Below are 14286 nucleotides of genomic sequence, written 5' to 3' on the forward strand. Positions count from 1 at the left end.
ATAATGGCATGGACAGCAGGAGCTGTTCTCTATCATGGCACTTTAATTTTACAAGCAACTCTCTACTCAGAGTTTCCAGCACTGGTTATTTTTAGACATAAGATTAATTTATCTGTGCTTTTAATCATGAATAAAGGCTACTGCTTTCTCAAATATATGGTTTTATGGCTATTTTTAACATTTCGGTTTCTATACTAGCTCTCTGTGTGTGTGAAGTGCCATCAAGTCACAGCCGACTTATGGTGACCTTTTTGGGGGGTTTCCATGGCAAGAGACTAACAGAGGTGGTTTGCCAGTGCCTTCCTCTGCACAGCAACCGTGGTATTCCCTGGTGATCTATCTCCCATCCAAATACTAACCAGGGCTGACCCTGCTTAGCTTCTGAGATCTGACGAGATCAGGCTAGCCTGGGCCATCTAGGTCAGCGCAAACTAGCTCTTTATTTATTTATTTATTTATTTATTATTTCCTATTTCTAACCCACCCTCCCTAGCCAAAGCTTTGGTTGAAGAATACCTTGAATGCTTTATTTTAAAAACCTCTTAAAAATACAATGGGAACAACATACACTTTGGTGATAGTAATAGTAGTGGTAATAGTAATAAATAATAATAATAGTAATTCGTAACAATAAGCCATAAAATCACAATTAAAAGGGTGTGGATGTGCCTCGGTGGCAGAGCATCTCCTTTGCATGGAGAAGGTCCCATGCTCAAATCCTACCATCTCTGTTGAAATGATCAGATAGTAAGTGATATGAAAGACCTATACTTGAGACCCCGTAGAGCTGCTGCCAGTCACAGTACACAACACTGAGCCTATAGACCAATGGTCTTATGGTAGCATCATGTGCTTGTAATAAATAATAAAAACAATCCTGCAGTGCTTTAGTCTTAACATTTATTGTAAACAACAGCCCACTTCCATCAGATGCATGAAGCATTACTCTCAGTCAGCAGGCACACCCACCCACCCACAAAAAAGGGAACCTTCCTTGATTACCATTGGCACTAGCCCAATACACTCTGCCAGAATAGTTTACTCTTGTCCAGATTTTGTGTTTACATGTAATGTCAATGTCCTTTTCTTAGTATCTTGTCCTTCCAGCCTCATTTTGTAATAACCTCTCCACTCTGCCCCAACCCTTCTTATTTGTGCCTGTGTGTGTGTGTTTGTGCGCACGTATGTATATTTCCCTCTCACTCACACCCAACCTTGCCAATTAAGGATAAGCACTTCAGGTGGCTAATGAAATGTGCTCTTGTTTAAAAAAACTTACGTCACAATAAATGTGTTAGCATTTATTGTGCCACAAGACTGTTTGTTGTGTTTAGTTGCAACAGACACACTTAACTACTTCTCTGAAAATTATAGTGCAAGACTGTCAAACTAGAATAGCAAATCTTTCCAGAATGTTTACTGACGGGCAATGCCCAATATCAAAACTTCACAAGTGCTATTCACATGAACATCCAATAATGTAAATCACAGTCTGCTTTAAATGTGGAAGTGGGATGGTACCCTGGCCCTACCCCCTCTCTCACTTCAGCCTATGTACTAGATGTAACACTAGAATGGGCTTGTATGAGAAAGACCCAAACAATTGTTATTTCCAACATGCAGTCATGTGACATTGATATATTTGAAGTAACAACCCTACTTACGTTTCTGTGTCTGAAACCAATGATTCATTATTACACACATCATTGAAGGTGTGAAGTTGATTCTATGGATAGGAAAAAAAAGAAATTAAAATTGAGTTTTATGAACCCACAAGGAATTTCATTGGTTAAACACCTTTAATCCTAGCATAATCAAATGAGCTTCTCACTTTCTATAATAGAGATCAGTAAATTGACATAAAATCATTACTAGCCAGAAAAAGAACAGTAAGTAAGTCAACTGCAGTATTCATCACTGACCAGTATTCACTATCCTGGCCAAATTACATTACCCTTTTACCCTGATACAGGTAGAGACCTGTAAAATCCTGGGACTCTCAACAGAGACTTGCAGTGTGAAAAGACACATTGAGTCTATACATGGGAGAGGCTCCAGAAACTGTCTCTTCCAGGACATCACAATTTTTATGTACAAATAAAACAGGAGCAATTAATCCATTCTTCTCCTACCCACATCTAGCTTTTTAATCAACCAACATGGGATTCATTCTCTTCTACTTTAAAAAAGGTTCATTTTTACTCAAATGGATCAACAGAATGATTCTGATCCATTCTCCCAGTTCTCACATCATTATTTTATGCAACTTTAGAAGACCTTGTTAAATGATCTGATAAACTCACAAAAACCTTAAATGGAAACCTCTTTTCTACTTTCCCAATCAACTTGGTGTGTGTGTATATGGGGAAGGGGGATAGTGCTTCAGTCTGCATCATTATTCTATCTCCCTAACTAGACACCTTTCCCTGACCTGGATGGCTATTCCGATCTCGTCAGATCTCAGAAGATAAGCAGGGGTCCAGCCTGGTTAAAGCCATGGATGTGAGACCACCAAGAAAGTCCAAGGAATCCACCTCTTGCTATGCAGAGGTGGGCAATGGCAAATCACCGGTTAGTCTTTTGCCTGCATTTATCTGATTTTTACTCTGCTCTTTCCTGACCAAAGTGGCCTTGAAAACCCTATGGAATCACCATAATCAGCTGCGACTTGATGGCACTTTCCATCACAAACTAGCCACCCTGCTCATCAGTCACTAAATTTTGACTATTGATGTCTGATGCTGGGCTCATAAAATACATTAGTATTGTTTTCATAAACTATTCACCCTGCTGTCTAACCATTTCCCTTCCTAAGCTGGTTTCTGTATTGATACTGGAGGTTCTCAGGCTAGTGGGATTGGGGAACTTTAACACCTATGCTGAGGCTGTGCTTTATGGAGCAATTCCAAGCTTCATGACTGCCTTGATTACTATTGGCCTTACTCAGTTAGCATCAAGTCCTACACATATAGCAGGATATCCTCTCGATATGATGTTCACTATTGGCCATCTCGATATGATGTTCACTATTGGTCATAAAATCGGTGATTTAGAAGTAGAGTTCACTATGACTTCATTATGGACAGATGACTACCTAGCTGAGTTCAGATCAGTGGTAGCAAAGAGCATCTACAAAGTTGGGGGTTAGTCAAAAGTGGCCCACATCCACAGATAGATCCAAATAGCTTTCTGACAATCTGGGGGTACCTTCCAGCTGGTGTGACTGACAGCTCTATTGATGCGATGGTAGCCTGGAATTGGAAGGCTGCACATGTGACAGAGACAATCACTCCTACACACCCTCTTCCTCTATGGTAGACTCTACCCCAGATTCTTTTTTTCCCCACGTCATAAAATGTTTATTTAGGATGGTAACACATGAAAAGTCGTCATGCATCAGCTCAGTAAAAAAAAAAAAGTGAATCAATGCAAAGATGAGAAAGGATAGTACTTGGTGCTGCTGATGGATGAATAAGGTTTATAAAAAATTACACTAAATTGCTCAAAACTGGCACATTCTAAAACTTGCTTGCGGCTAAACACGGACATTGCTCGTAATCTTATTCGTGTTTTTTTTTTAAATTGCAGACACTTTTTTAAAAAACTGCCACCTACAGAGTACTTCAAGTCGGACAACTATCACAAGGTTCATCCTTAATAGCAGTTAACAGTGATGCCATTAAGAAAAAGTAGAGGCTTCGAGCACCCACAAAATGTGGAACGGTTCCATCTTGAACAAAATAACGCAACGGGAGGGCCTGCTGCTAATTTTACAAATGCAAAAAAAACCATATTCAAACCCCTGCATTGGCACCAAATACCCTCAAGCTAACATCTTCAAAAGGTAACAGAGGTAGAGGGTGGTATGTGCTGGCAGACACCATAGGAGGGGGTCCCTATTGGGGAAAAAATGGGGGAGGGAATCCTAGCTGATTTAAGAAAATTTATGAAATGGCAACATCCCAGCCACAAGAATTCTCTCCCATTTCTGGTCATCCCTTCTGTTTGACAACCCAAAACGTTCAGCTTGTGGGGGATGGGATAAATACAGTGGAATGGAATCTGAAATCAAAACTGTTACCATGTCTCTTTATTACAGGCTTTCTGAAGTCATTTAGAAATAATTATTCCAGAAGTACTCTTTGAAGAACTTCTTGTTATCCCAGTTTTAGCTGGTCTAGCTTTATGCGTTGCTGGATTTTATGGCATTTTTTAAGGATCATCATTCTTTGGATCTTGTGAGATGGCTTGAGTGCATTTGTCCACAAAACATTGATATATAAAATACTCAAATAAATAAGTAAAACAGGTCTTCAAGAAAGATTAAAGTGGCTGCAATCAAAGCTCTGCTCACGATCCAAGTTCGATCCTGACAGAAGTTGGTTTCAGGTAGCCGGCTCAAGGTTGACTCAGCCTTCCATCCTTCCAAGGTCGGTAAAATGAGTACCCAGCTTGCTGGGGCTAAAGTGTAGACAACTGTGGAAGGCAGTGGCAAAATTAAAAAGGTAAAGGTCCCCTGTGCAAGCACCGGGTCATTCCTGACCCATGGGGTGACATCACATCCCGACGTTTCCAAGGCAGACTTTGTTTGCGGGGTGGTTTGCCAGTGCCTTCCCCAGTCATCTTCCCTTTACCCCCAGCAAGCTGGGTACTCATTTCACCGACCTTGGAAGGATGGAATGCTGAGTCAACCTCTAGCCGGCTACCTGAAACCGACTTCTGTTGGGATCAAACTCAGGTCGTGAGCAGAGCTTTTGACTGTAGTACTGCAGCTTAACACTCTGCGCCATGGGACTCCTTAGTGTAGACAACTGCGGAAAGCAGTGGCAAACCACCCCGTAAACATAGCCTGCCTAGTCAACATTGGGATGTGACGTCACCTCATGGGTCAGTAATACTCAGTGCTTGCCTTTACCTAAATGGGACTACCTTTACCTAAATGCTCTAATGCATCAAGAAATCATGGCAAAATTAAGCAGCAACAAGAACCACTACTTCTTTCAGCTTTATTTTTACATTAATTTATGTGACAATAAAATTCACTAGAAGAAACTGAGAATGTTTTATATAAAGGGGTGGGAAAAGACCTTGGGACCGAAGACTGCACTTAGAGCAAGTCCAAATTAAGGAAAAAACATGTCTCTCTAGCACTGCTTCCTATAATTACAATTCTGGACTCTAACTCCTGTAAAAGCTTAACTATTGGTTTAAGACAGCGGTCTTCCACCTCGCAAGCATGTAACAAAAAGAAGGGGAGTCGGCGTTACAACCTCTAAACCTGTGGGCAACAGAGCCAGGTACAAGAAACAAGGCCAGTGCCAAGAAGTGTACCATAGTAAAGAATGAGCCAAGGGGCAGAGATAGAGATTAATTCTTTCTATCAACAAGCGACCTAGTCTCGCCATCCTGCTGCTCCTTTCAGCACAAGTGCATTGACAGGCAAGAAGCACAACGCTCTTGCTCTCAACACATGCATACTGGCAGCAGGTCCTTTGAAGCAGAAAACAAACAGAAGCTTTATAGGGGCTTGCTGTGACACAACAGGTGGGGCTCCACAACCCATATGAAGGTCTCGATCAATAGGTTGAAGGAATGATTTAAGGAAATTGGAGAAGGGTTCAGAGTTTACTGAATATCGGTGCAAACCTGCGGACTCTGAGCTGCTGCACAACTTGCAAAACAAGTATGTTAGAGTTTTGAAAGATGTGTAGCACAATAGACAGACAGACAGACAGACAGACAGACCTATCTATCTATCTATCTATCTATCTATCTCTATAGATAGATATATCTATAGATATATATAGATATATCTATATATAGAGCGCCAAGGAGCAGGATAACATCTCACACACATGCACACAAATTTAGTCTCACTACAACTGCAATGTCAAGAAGCTTCCCATTAAGACTATCCCCTTGTAATGGGATTCAAGGTTAGTTCAATTTATCAGTTCAGAGACAAGCTGCTGAATAACCACTGATGGGTTAAAAGACAGGTTGCTTTCCTTAAAAATGCTGGTGCCAGCCAAAGCCATTCTGTCTTCACAGTGCAACTCTATTTACAGCTGTACTTTTAGCACTGCAGCTGTGGCTATTAGGAAAAGCAAGCAAAAACATCTGCCTCCAACAAAAAGATGAAATTACAATTTTATATTTACGATTGGGAACTGATATGTAGAAAGCTCCAGGGTTCTTTTTTTTAATAGTCCTATACTACTTTGGCTTGCATACTTTCTGGGATTGGCTCTCCTGTTATGGCCCTGTGAGAGCCCCTGGATGCTCTCAGCAGGGTTTCCTTACCATCTCCTCAGTAATATCAGATTTATAGCAGCTCAACTGAGTGCTTTCTCTGTGATAGCCACATCCCTACTGAACTGGCAGCATAGCGAAGTGAGGTCCAAGACATTTCTGCCGCTTCCGAAAAAGTTGTAATGCTCAGTTTTTGAAGACAGCATTGAATTGTCTGTTGGATGGTGTTTTAAGGTGTGTTTTTTTTTGGGGGGGGAGTATGTTTAAATGACTGCTAGACACTTTTGTTTTAGGTTTCTTTTTGTTTTTACTCCTTTAGCTTTGGGCCAATGAAAAGAAAGGAGAGCCAGGTTAAAATTCTATGTTATACCTTGAGTGATACTTGGGGAGTTTTCTACAACTGTTTCAGTTATTAGAAAAAAAATTCTTTTGATATAGTTTGAGAATGGTGGCCAAAATAACCAACTTCCAATTAAAAACAGGAGCAGGATCTCTTATGACCATACCACAAAAAAAGCCCTTGATTGAGCTGTAATAAATCTAATCTCATTTACTGAGGAGATAAGTAAACTCTGCTAGAGTTGCCAGGGGCTCTTATGACTTTAGACCAGAGCTTCTGAATCATGGAGCACTTTTCAGGAGAGAAATTAGTCACGGAGCACTAATTTTCACCTAGCACCTATAGCTAAACCAAATGACAGTAATGTTTTTCTTTCCAATCTCTTCATAGAGCACTAGGAGATGTTTCGTGGAGCACCAAGTGTTCCTTGGAGCAGTTTGGGAACCTCTACTTTATACAGTAGTGATTACATACGGTATATCTGAAATCAACTATGTAAGGCTACAAAAACCATGATACATATGCAACTGTGAACTAAGGGCACAAGTACAAGAACATCTGGGAGCTCTATACTACACAGTCTCTCGAGCCACAGTTTCTTGTGCTAAGTGCTGTGTCATTGGCAAACACAATTATTCCAGGCTAAAAGCTGGAGAAGAGGTAAATGAAACCAGTAATTTAGGATGACAGGGATAATTCCCTACCACCACCCATGCCTACACAAGTCTGAAATACATGCCTCCCAGCTGACACAAATGGCTGGAAAGGAAGGAAGCAGGCTTCAGTCTGCCACCCTTTTATAAACTTTTTTTTTTGTATACACAGGCCAAAAGATAAAGACAATGATATTTTTGTACCCCTCCACCATTAGGAAGGGATATACACATACCAAAAGTATGCCTTCATAGTTTAGGTATTCTGCTCTCTAGCATGCTTGGATCTCAAGTTCAGGTTACAACGGGACACTCACATCTTCTATACTTCCTGGGCATGTAGCCAACATAGAGGTATCCTGAATTTCTAATCTGAGGAACTGGGAGGGTGGAAGACTTCCATGTAACCTATCTCAGCCTCAGCAGCCAGGATGTGCTGCTGGATTATGCACCAGCAGTCGATAGTTGGTGAAAAAGGGGAGTTCAGACATGGAGCAAACCAGAGTGGGTGACCTCGCCTGAACTGTTATTTGCTAGGCTTAATTAAGTTTGCCCTCTTTATTTTAGAAGATATTAGTGACTTTGCAAGGTTGTATCACCCCACTCTGTATTTTTTCTGCTGAGGGCTGGGTGACCGATGTAATAAGAGGTGCCTTTTGTGTTTGGAGGCAGCACTAATTGGCCCATCAGAACAGAAAAATCAACACTTAAAGTGTAATTATTTGATTAGCGTGACTAACTGGAGAACAAGCTGAAAGTTTCAGAGTTCAATAAGCTCGTTCTCATATTAATTCATCAGAAATGGCCCTGTGGGCTTTGCAATGTACCAGCTGAGAGGAATTCAGAAACAGAACCAGCTGCTCAACAGCAGGATTCTTTGCACCTAACTCCAACCTCATTCCACCTGTAGCCTCGTTAAACATCAGAAACATGAACAACTGATGGAAGATACCAACTTTACAGAAGTTCATATTTAATGTCGGAATGACATTCTCCGAATGTGCGGTTTAGACTGATTTTCAAAAGGAAAAATTCACCATATAACAAAGATGGCATGCTGAACAAAATGACTACACTGTGTTTTAGACTGAGCTGCCACGTAAGCACGAGCACAGAGCTGACCTTGTTAGGAGCAATGTTGTTTATACCACTGCTGGCATCCAAATTTGTAAATAATCTGGGGGGGGGGGGGACATTTCTAATTTTTAGATAGCCAAACTGTGTTTTGGGACACATGGGTGCCTGGTTGGCAATATATCACTAGCACTGTTTGTCAATTTTACTACTGCAAGCCTGACCGAGTTTTTCTGTTTTCTGCCCATGTAGCAGGTACACCACAGAGGGAGAAAATGAAGGGAAAATAGAGACTTTCCCTTCCTAGTGATGGGTATTTAGACATCCAAGTAACTTGACAGCACAGAACACAGAGCAGGAAGCAGCAGCCCTTTTCAGTTTAAGAGCTTTATGAAACAAATCAGCACTAGTTTAGGAGAATAAATATAAGTAAATAACCTTTATCCCAACAAAACGGAGGTGCTACTGGTGAGGGGAAGGTCTGACCTAGGAAATAGGATTATCCCCTGATCTGGATGGGGTTGCACTCCCCCTAAAGGAGCAGGTTTGTAACTCGGGGATGTGGTCCTGGACCCAGGCCTCCTGTTGGATAAACAGGTGGCAGCGGTAGCCAGGGGTGCCTTTCACCAGCTTCAACTGGTGAGCCAGCTGTGGCCTTTCCTGGACAGATCTTGCCACTATGGGTAACCTAGTGCCCTGGTAACATCTAGATTAGATTACTACAATGCAGTCTATGTGGGGTTGCCCTTGAAGACTGTCCAGAAGCTACAGAGTGCTGACTGGACTGGTTACTGTAGGGACCATATCACTCCAGTCTTGTTCCATCTACACTGGCCTGAAAAAGGGCCTTCTCCAAAACTTTGGAAACCCCTCCCCAAGGATATTCATCTGTCTCCCTCTATTGGTGTCTTTTGCCAGCAGGTGAAGACGTTTCTGTTTTATCTGGCATACCCAATAATAGTATTATCCCTCCTTCTAGTGCTGTGTGTTTGTGTTATTAATTCAATTTTATGATTTTAAAGGTATTTTAATTGTTTAAATGTTTTAATGTTCGCCACCCTGTGGACCCTGATTCAGTGGAAAGGCAGCATTAAAATGTTTTAAATAAATAAGGACAGGCACTTCGGCCTAAGCAAAAATATATGCGTTTTTTTTCTACCAAGGTAAAAAGAAATGGCCCTGACCTGGATGGCCCAGGCTAGCCTGATCTCGGAAGATCTCAGAAGCTAAGCAGGGTCAGCCCTGGTTAGTATTTGGATGGGAGACCACCAAGGAATACCAGGGTTGCTGTGCAGAGGAAGGCACTGGCAAACCACCTCTGTTAGTCTCTTGCCATGAAAACCCCAAAAGGGGTCGCCATAAGTCGGCTGCGACTTGACGGCACTTTACACACACACACAAAAAGAAATGACAACACATTATGCCTGTGGTTTTGTCAAGTGTGCCACAAGTCAAGCTCACAGTCTGAGACAGTGCCATTAGTGTGTTCTATACTACACCTGCCTTGGTGATATTTTACTTCATCAGCCACTGAGCCACGAAGATGTGAAAGTCTGACTATACCACAGCAGGGCTTTAAAGCCCTCTTGCTTCTGTCCAGACACACCACACACACTGCTGCCTGTGCCAACTGAGGCACCCTTGCCACCTGTCAAACAACTGAAAGTAACTTTTGTCTCCCACAGCATAGCTATTCTGAAATAGAAGTCAAAAAGTCCTCATGTAAACTGTTTTAACAAAATTAAAACATACCCAATTCCTTACATTTTAGCCTAGTTCCACTATTTGCAAACCTGAAACACATTCCTGCAGTGACATCTCCTATGCAAGTCCCACTAAGATTATTCAGAGTCACACAAGAATATGATAAATTGAATTGTGTGCACCCTGTTGATGTAATTCTCACAAACAATGTGCTTATACGGCTATAACTAAGTGTTTTAATAACTTTCACACACTTTTGAAAAAGTTAAATATAATTCCAGGGGCACCTTCAAAAACATTTCCTGCAGCATAAACTTTCATGACTCAGAACTCATTCATCAAGTGCATATTCATACCAGTTATTTATATTTAGAACTTAATACACCACACCTTCCTTGCTTAGATCTGATTTTATGTTAATCTTACTCTGTCCATCTTCAACAGTTAGAAGCAGTTCTCACCCACTCTGAAAGGACTGGTTTCTCTTTGGTTATTATTTCAAACCAGCTTCTCTTTGTGACATCTACCCATTCCTGCCCTTCTGTTGCTTGTAATTAAGTATAAATAACTGGTATAGATGTACACTTGATCCATATGATGAAGTAAACTCTGACTCATTTGTTCTGCAATACATTTTCACAGTCTTTAAGATACCACTGGACTTCTGTTTAGTCTTTCTGCAACAGACGAACACAGCTATACCTCTGGAATTTTTAAAAAAGGTCTTACTGTTATTTGACTGAGTCCGGCCAACCGCATGGTCAAAGTTGGTGACATAAAATACTTAAACGCTAGATCAAGACTTTCTTTATCAAAGCACAAGGCAGTATCCAATGGCTCTTTAACTGTGCTCCACATTAAATCTGCCATGTTACGGGCTGCACTCTGTCTCAACTCTTGATCCGACAGTTTACATAAATACCTAAATGGTGGAGAAAAAGAGAGAGGGTTTATATATAGCATCAGCAAAACCATTTAATCTGGTAGATTATCAGCATTACTGCTAATATTGCATGTATTTCCAGAAGCCTTAACAGCAGAACTAACTTCAAGGGGGCTTCCCGCCCCCATTCTGGTAAAACAAATTACATGTGGGAGGGAGCAAGAATTTTGTGTAGATTAAAGGGTGTCCAAATTATAGCCACCAGACAAGGATGTTAAAATCAAACCCCTCTTCTTGTGGGGGCAGAAATATAAAAGCCTGGAAAAAGAACAGATTGTAGAACACACAAGTGTCCTCCCCCCCCCCCAGGAAATTTTGGCGAACACTTCAAAAAGCTCTTATGAAAAATTTTCCGGTATGTAGTAGTTTGCATATATATTCACTCACACTGTATATTTGCAATTTTGTCTGGAAAAAAGTGAAGGTACTTACTCTTTTAAAATGCATAAATATGTCAATCAGTATAATTTTATATGCTGACTGAGTGGGAAAAGGTTTATTTTGCATTCTAAAGCAATACAATATATATTTTTTTATAATCAAGTAAGTATTGAAACTAATCAAGTAAGTATTGAAACTTCCTCCCAAATTTCTTTTTTCCCCTTAGGGAAAAAAAACCCTGGCATTTTTCCACAGCTTCAAAATGTCTTGATAATTTACACCCTAAGGAGGTGGAAGGAATGCAAAAGCTCAAGACTTAATAGCATACACTGAGGTTGGGAAAGGGGGAAGCAGTAGTATTTGAACAGGTCTAACATCAAACCAGTTCTGAATATAGCTTCTGGAAGTATTTTTTGGTCATTTACACTTCTATTCTCCCCTTCCTCCAAAGCCTCAGGCTGGAATATGTGGAATTATTCCATCAACCACTGAGAAACAGTGTTTGGCACAAAGTCATATAGGATGCTTCATGGCTGAATGAAAACCTGATCCCCATGTTTCTCCAGCTACAACCTAGCATATATCATTTATCACAGAAATACAATATCCACACAAAAACTAAAGTTTCATATTCTCCACTAGCCTTTCCTGTGTCTTGGCTCTGGCAAAGTATTCTAAGTCCATAAAAATGGCAGAGGTGAAATGATTTCTATGGGCTCAACATCTCCCAGGCACAACAGCAAACTGCAGGTGCTTTGCTTTGTTAGCTAGTGAACAGACTGTAGTTTCTCTACAAGTTGGCTTTGCAAGCAGGTTATAGTTCCTCAGCCTGTTTGGAGCCAGAAGACTGCTTTCCAGTATTTATTGCATCTAAAAATGAACAGCCATTGTATCAGAAACTCTGTAAACATTTCTCCCTACTACTGCTTATAAATATTTGCTCATGTATATTGGTCTCAACATTTGGAAAATATGAACAGATTTGACACTACATTTAATATGCATGCAAAAACCTTTCTATTGCAACATCACATGCAGAGTGGGAAGTAAAACAGTGAAAATTCTTGACTGTGCATGTGTGCATGCACCAACGCGCGTACACACATACACACAAGCAAGAGAGTAAAAATGTCCTGTCATTATACAAATCAATGTAAGCAATATTATTTGATGACTGCCAGGTTAGATACACCATCTCAGTGATTTGAAATTATCACACTGTTGACAAAGAACACTCAAGAATGGGTAGTTATTTGTAAAGCATACCTTATAACATAGGTCCTAAATGGAATAATGTGTTGCATAACAGCAGGGATGTGCAGCCATATTCTGATCTATACAGCAAATACAGAAAGTACAACAGCATAAACTAAATGTCACACCAGCAACAGTTTTGTTCTACAATTCATCTGCATGTATGTATGTAATTTATCTAAATTATGTTTCTGCTTTTTAGAAATAAGAGAAAGATATTAAAACAATTTACTGCATATAGGAAAAAAGTCTTCTAAATATATTCTATACTTCTTCATGTGGAAGAGGACAATAGAACAACATGTACATCCAGGGCCCTCAACTAAGTGTTTGTGATTGGAAACACTTCCCAAAAACAAATGGCCAATGACTTTCCCTCTATCTTTATACCCAAGCACAGGGAAAGAAAGGGAACTTGGGCAGGAGTTTGGCATGATGTCTGGCAAAATCAGATTTCAAACACACACAAAAACACACACACACAGAGAAAAAATACTAAACAGAACAGACTCAGCATTTATATAACACTTTAGCACTTCAAACACATTCTTGCAGGATCAAACGAGACATGTGATGGAAACGCACAATTTTCTCCCAATTTTTTTTGTGAAAAAAAGAGAGCCCCCCCCTCATAATTTTCAGAAATTTTACATCAGTATCTATGAGTGAGTATTGATCTACAGAATGGGACCTTTTCCCCAATCTGTCTGAAATTTGGCAGGGAAGATAATCTTAGGAGAGAAATACAATTCCAGAGAATGCCTCCCAAACTGGGCAAAAAATGAAAACATTACATCAGAAACTGTTTCCCACTGAAATTAAAGAAAACTAAAACCAAACATGTAAACTAATACATTTTACTGCATTCATAAAGAATAAAAAAAGGTTTTTAAAACAAACCAAACAAAGAAAAAAATATTCTGTGCACATCTCTAGCTTGCAGGGGAAAAGCAGTAAGTGGAGGAAGGGCCATGCACTGCTTCTCCACAACAAACTGCGCTATGTAGCTGTAGGACAGAGACCTGGGTTCCCAGACCAAGATCTCTGCCCAAAATCTAGCTCCACCCAAGTAATATTTACAATGCCCTATAAAGAAAGATGAGTATTATGATCCATAAATTGTAGACTGAAGGCAGAGGGCAGTGGCACAGCATTCACCTAGTGAGCTCATGCAGAGGAACACTTTGTATTGATGACTTCTTGGTCCACAGCTCAGTCTCATAGCCATTACACTACACTAGCTCTACTATAGTATAAGACAAGAAAATTAAAAGGTGGAACATCCTTTACAGAGCTCAAATGCTTATAAAATAATTGGAGAAAGAGAGCTTGAGGCAAGATGAAACAGGCCTCTTCTCTTTGGGAGTATGGCTTCAATGTTATCTGCATCTGTTTGTAAGAGGCGTTTGTAAATCCATGCTCTATGGCAGCCAAATAAGTGAGTGTGGGGAGAGACTGGCCTTTTTCACAATAAGAACAATGAAGCTATAAAAAGAGCCATGTATTTACCTAGTGCGAATATCAATTCATAGCTCAGTAACATGTTTTAATCAGCATTATGAGCATTCTTGAGATAAAACCAAGAAGTTATTCCATAATATTCTGTATTGCATTAATTTTCTCACACTCTAGAATGAATAACAGAAGAATCTAGTTGCCTAAGATGAAGGTACTATTATGAAAAA

At 40.2% G+C, this 14286-nt stretch overlaps 1 protein-coding gene across 1 annotated transcript in view; it reads right to left on the reverse strand.

Annotated features, from left to right (window-relative positions):
- USP34 (ubiquitin specific peptidase 34) overlaps positions 1–14286 on the reverse strand; it is a 112536-nt gene that overhangs the window by 74328 nt on the left and 23922 nt on the right. Inside the window, exons 6-8 of the mRNA XM_056853854.1 lie at positions 12614–12681; positions 10753–10945; positions 1665–1726 (exon numbers count right to left, since the gene is read on the reverse strand). Of these exons, the coding sequence (XP_056709832.1) occupies positions 1665–1726; positions 10753–10945; positions 12614–12681 (323 nt within the window). The remainder of the gene's footprint in view (positions 1–1664; positions 1727–10752; positions 10946–12613; positions 12682–14286) is intronic.

Source organism: Euleptes europaea, chromosome 7, assembly GCF_029931775.1.
Source record: "Euleptes europaea isolate rEulEur1 chromosome 7, rEulEur1.hap1, whole genome shotgun sequence".
NCBI lineage: Eukaryota > Metazoa > Chordata > Lepidosauria > Squamata > Sphaerodactylidae > Euleptes > Euleptes europaea.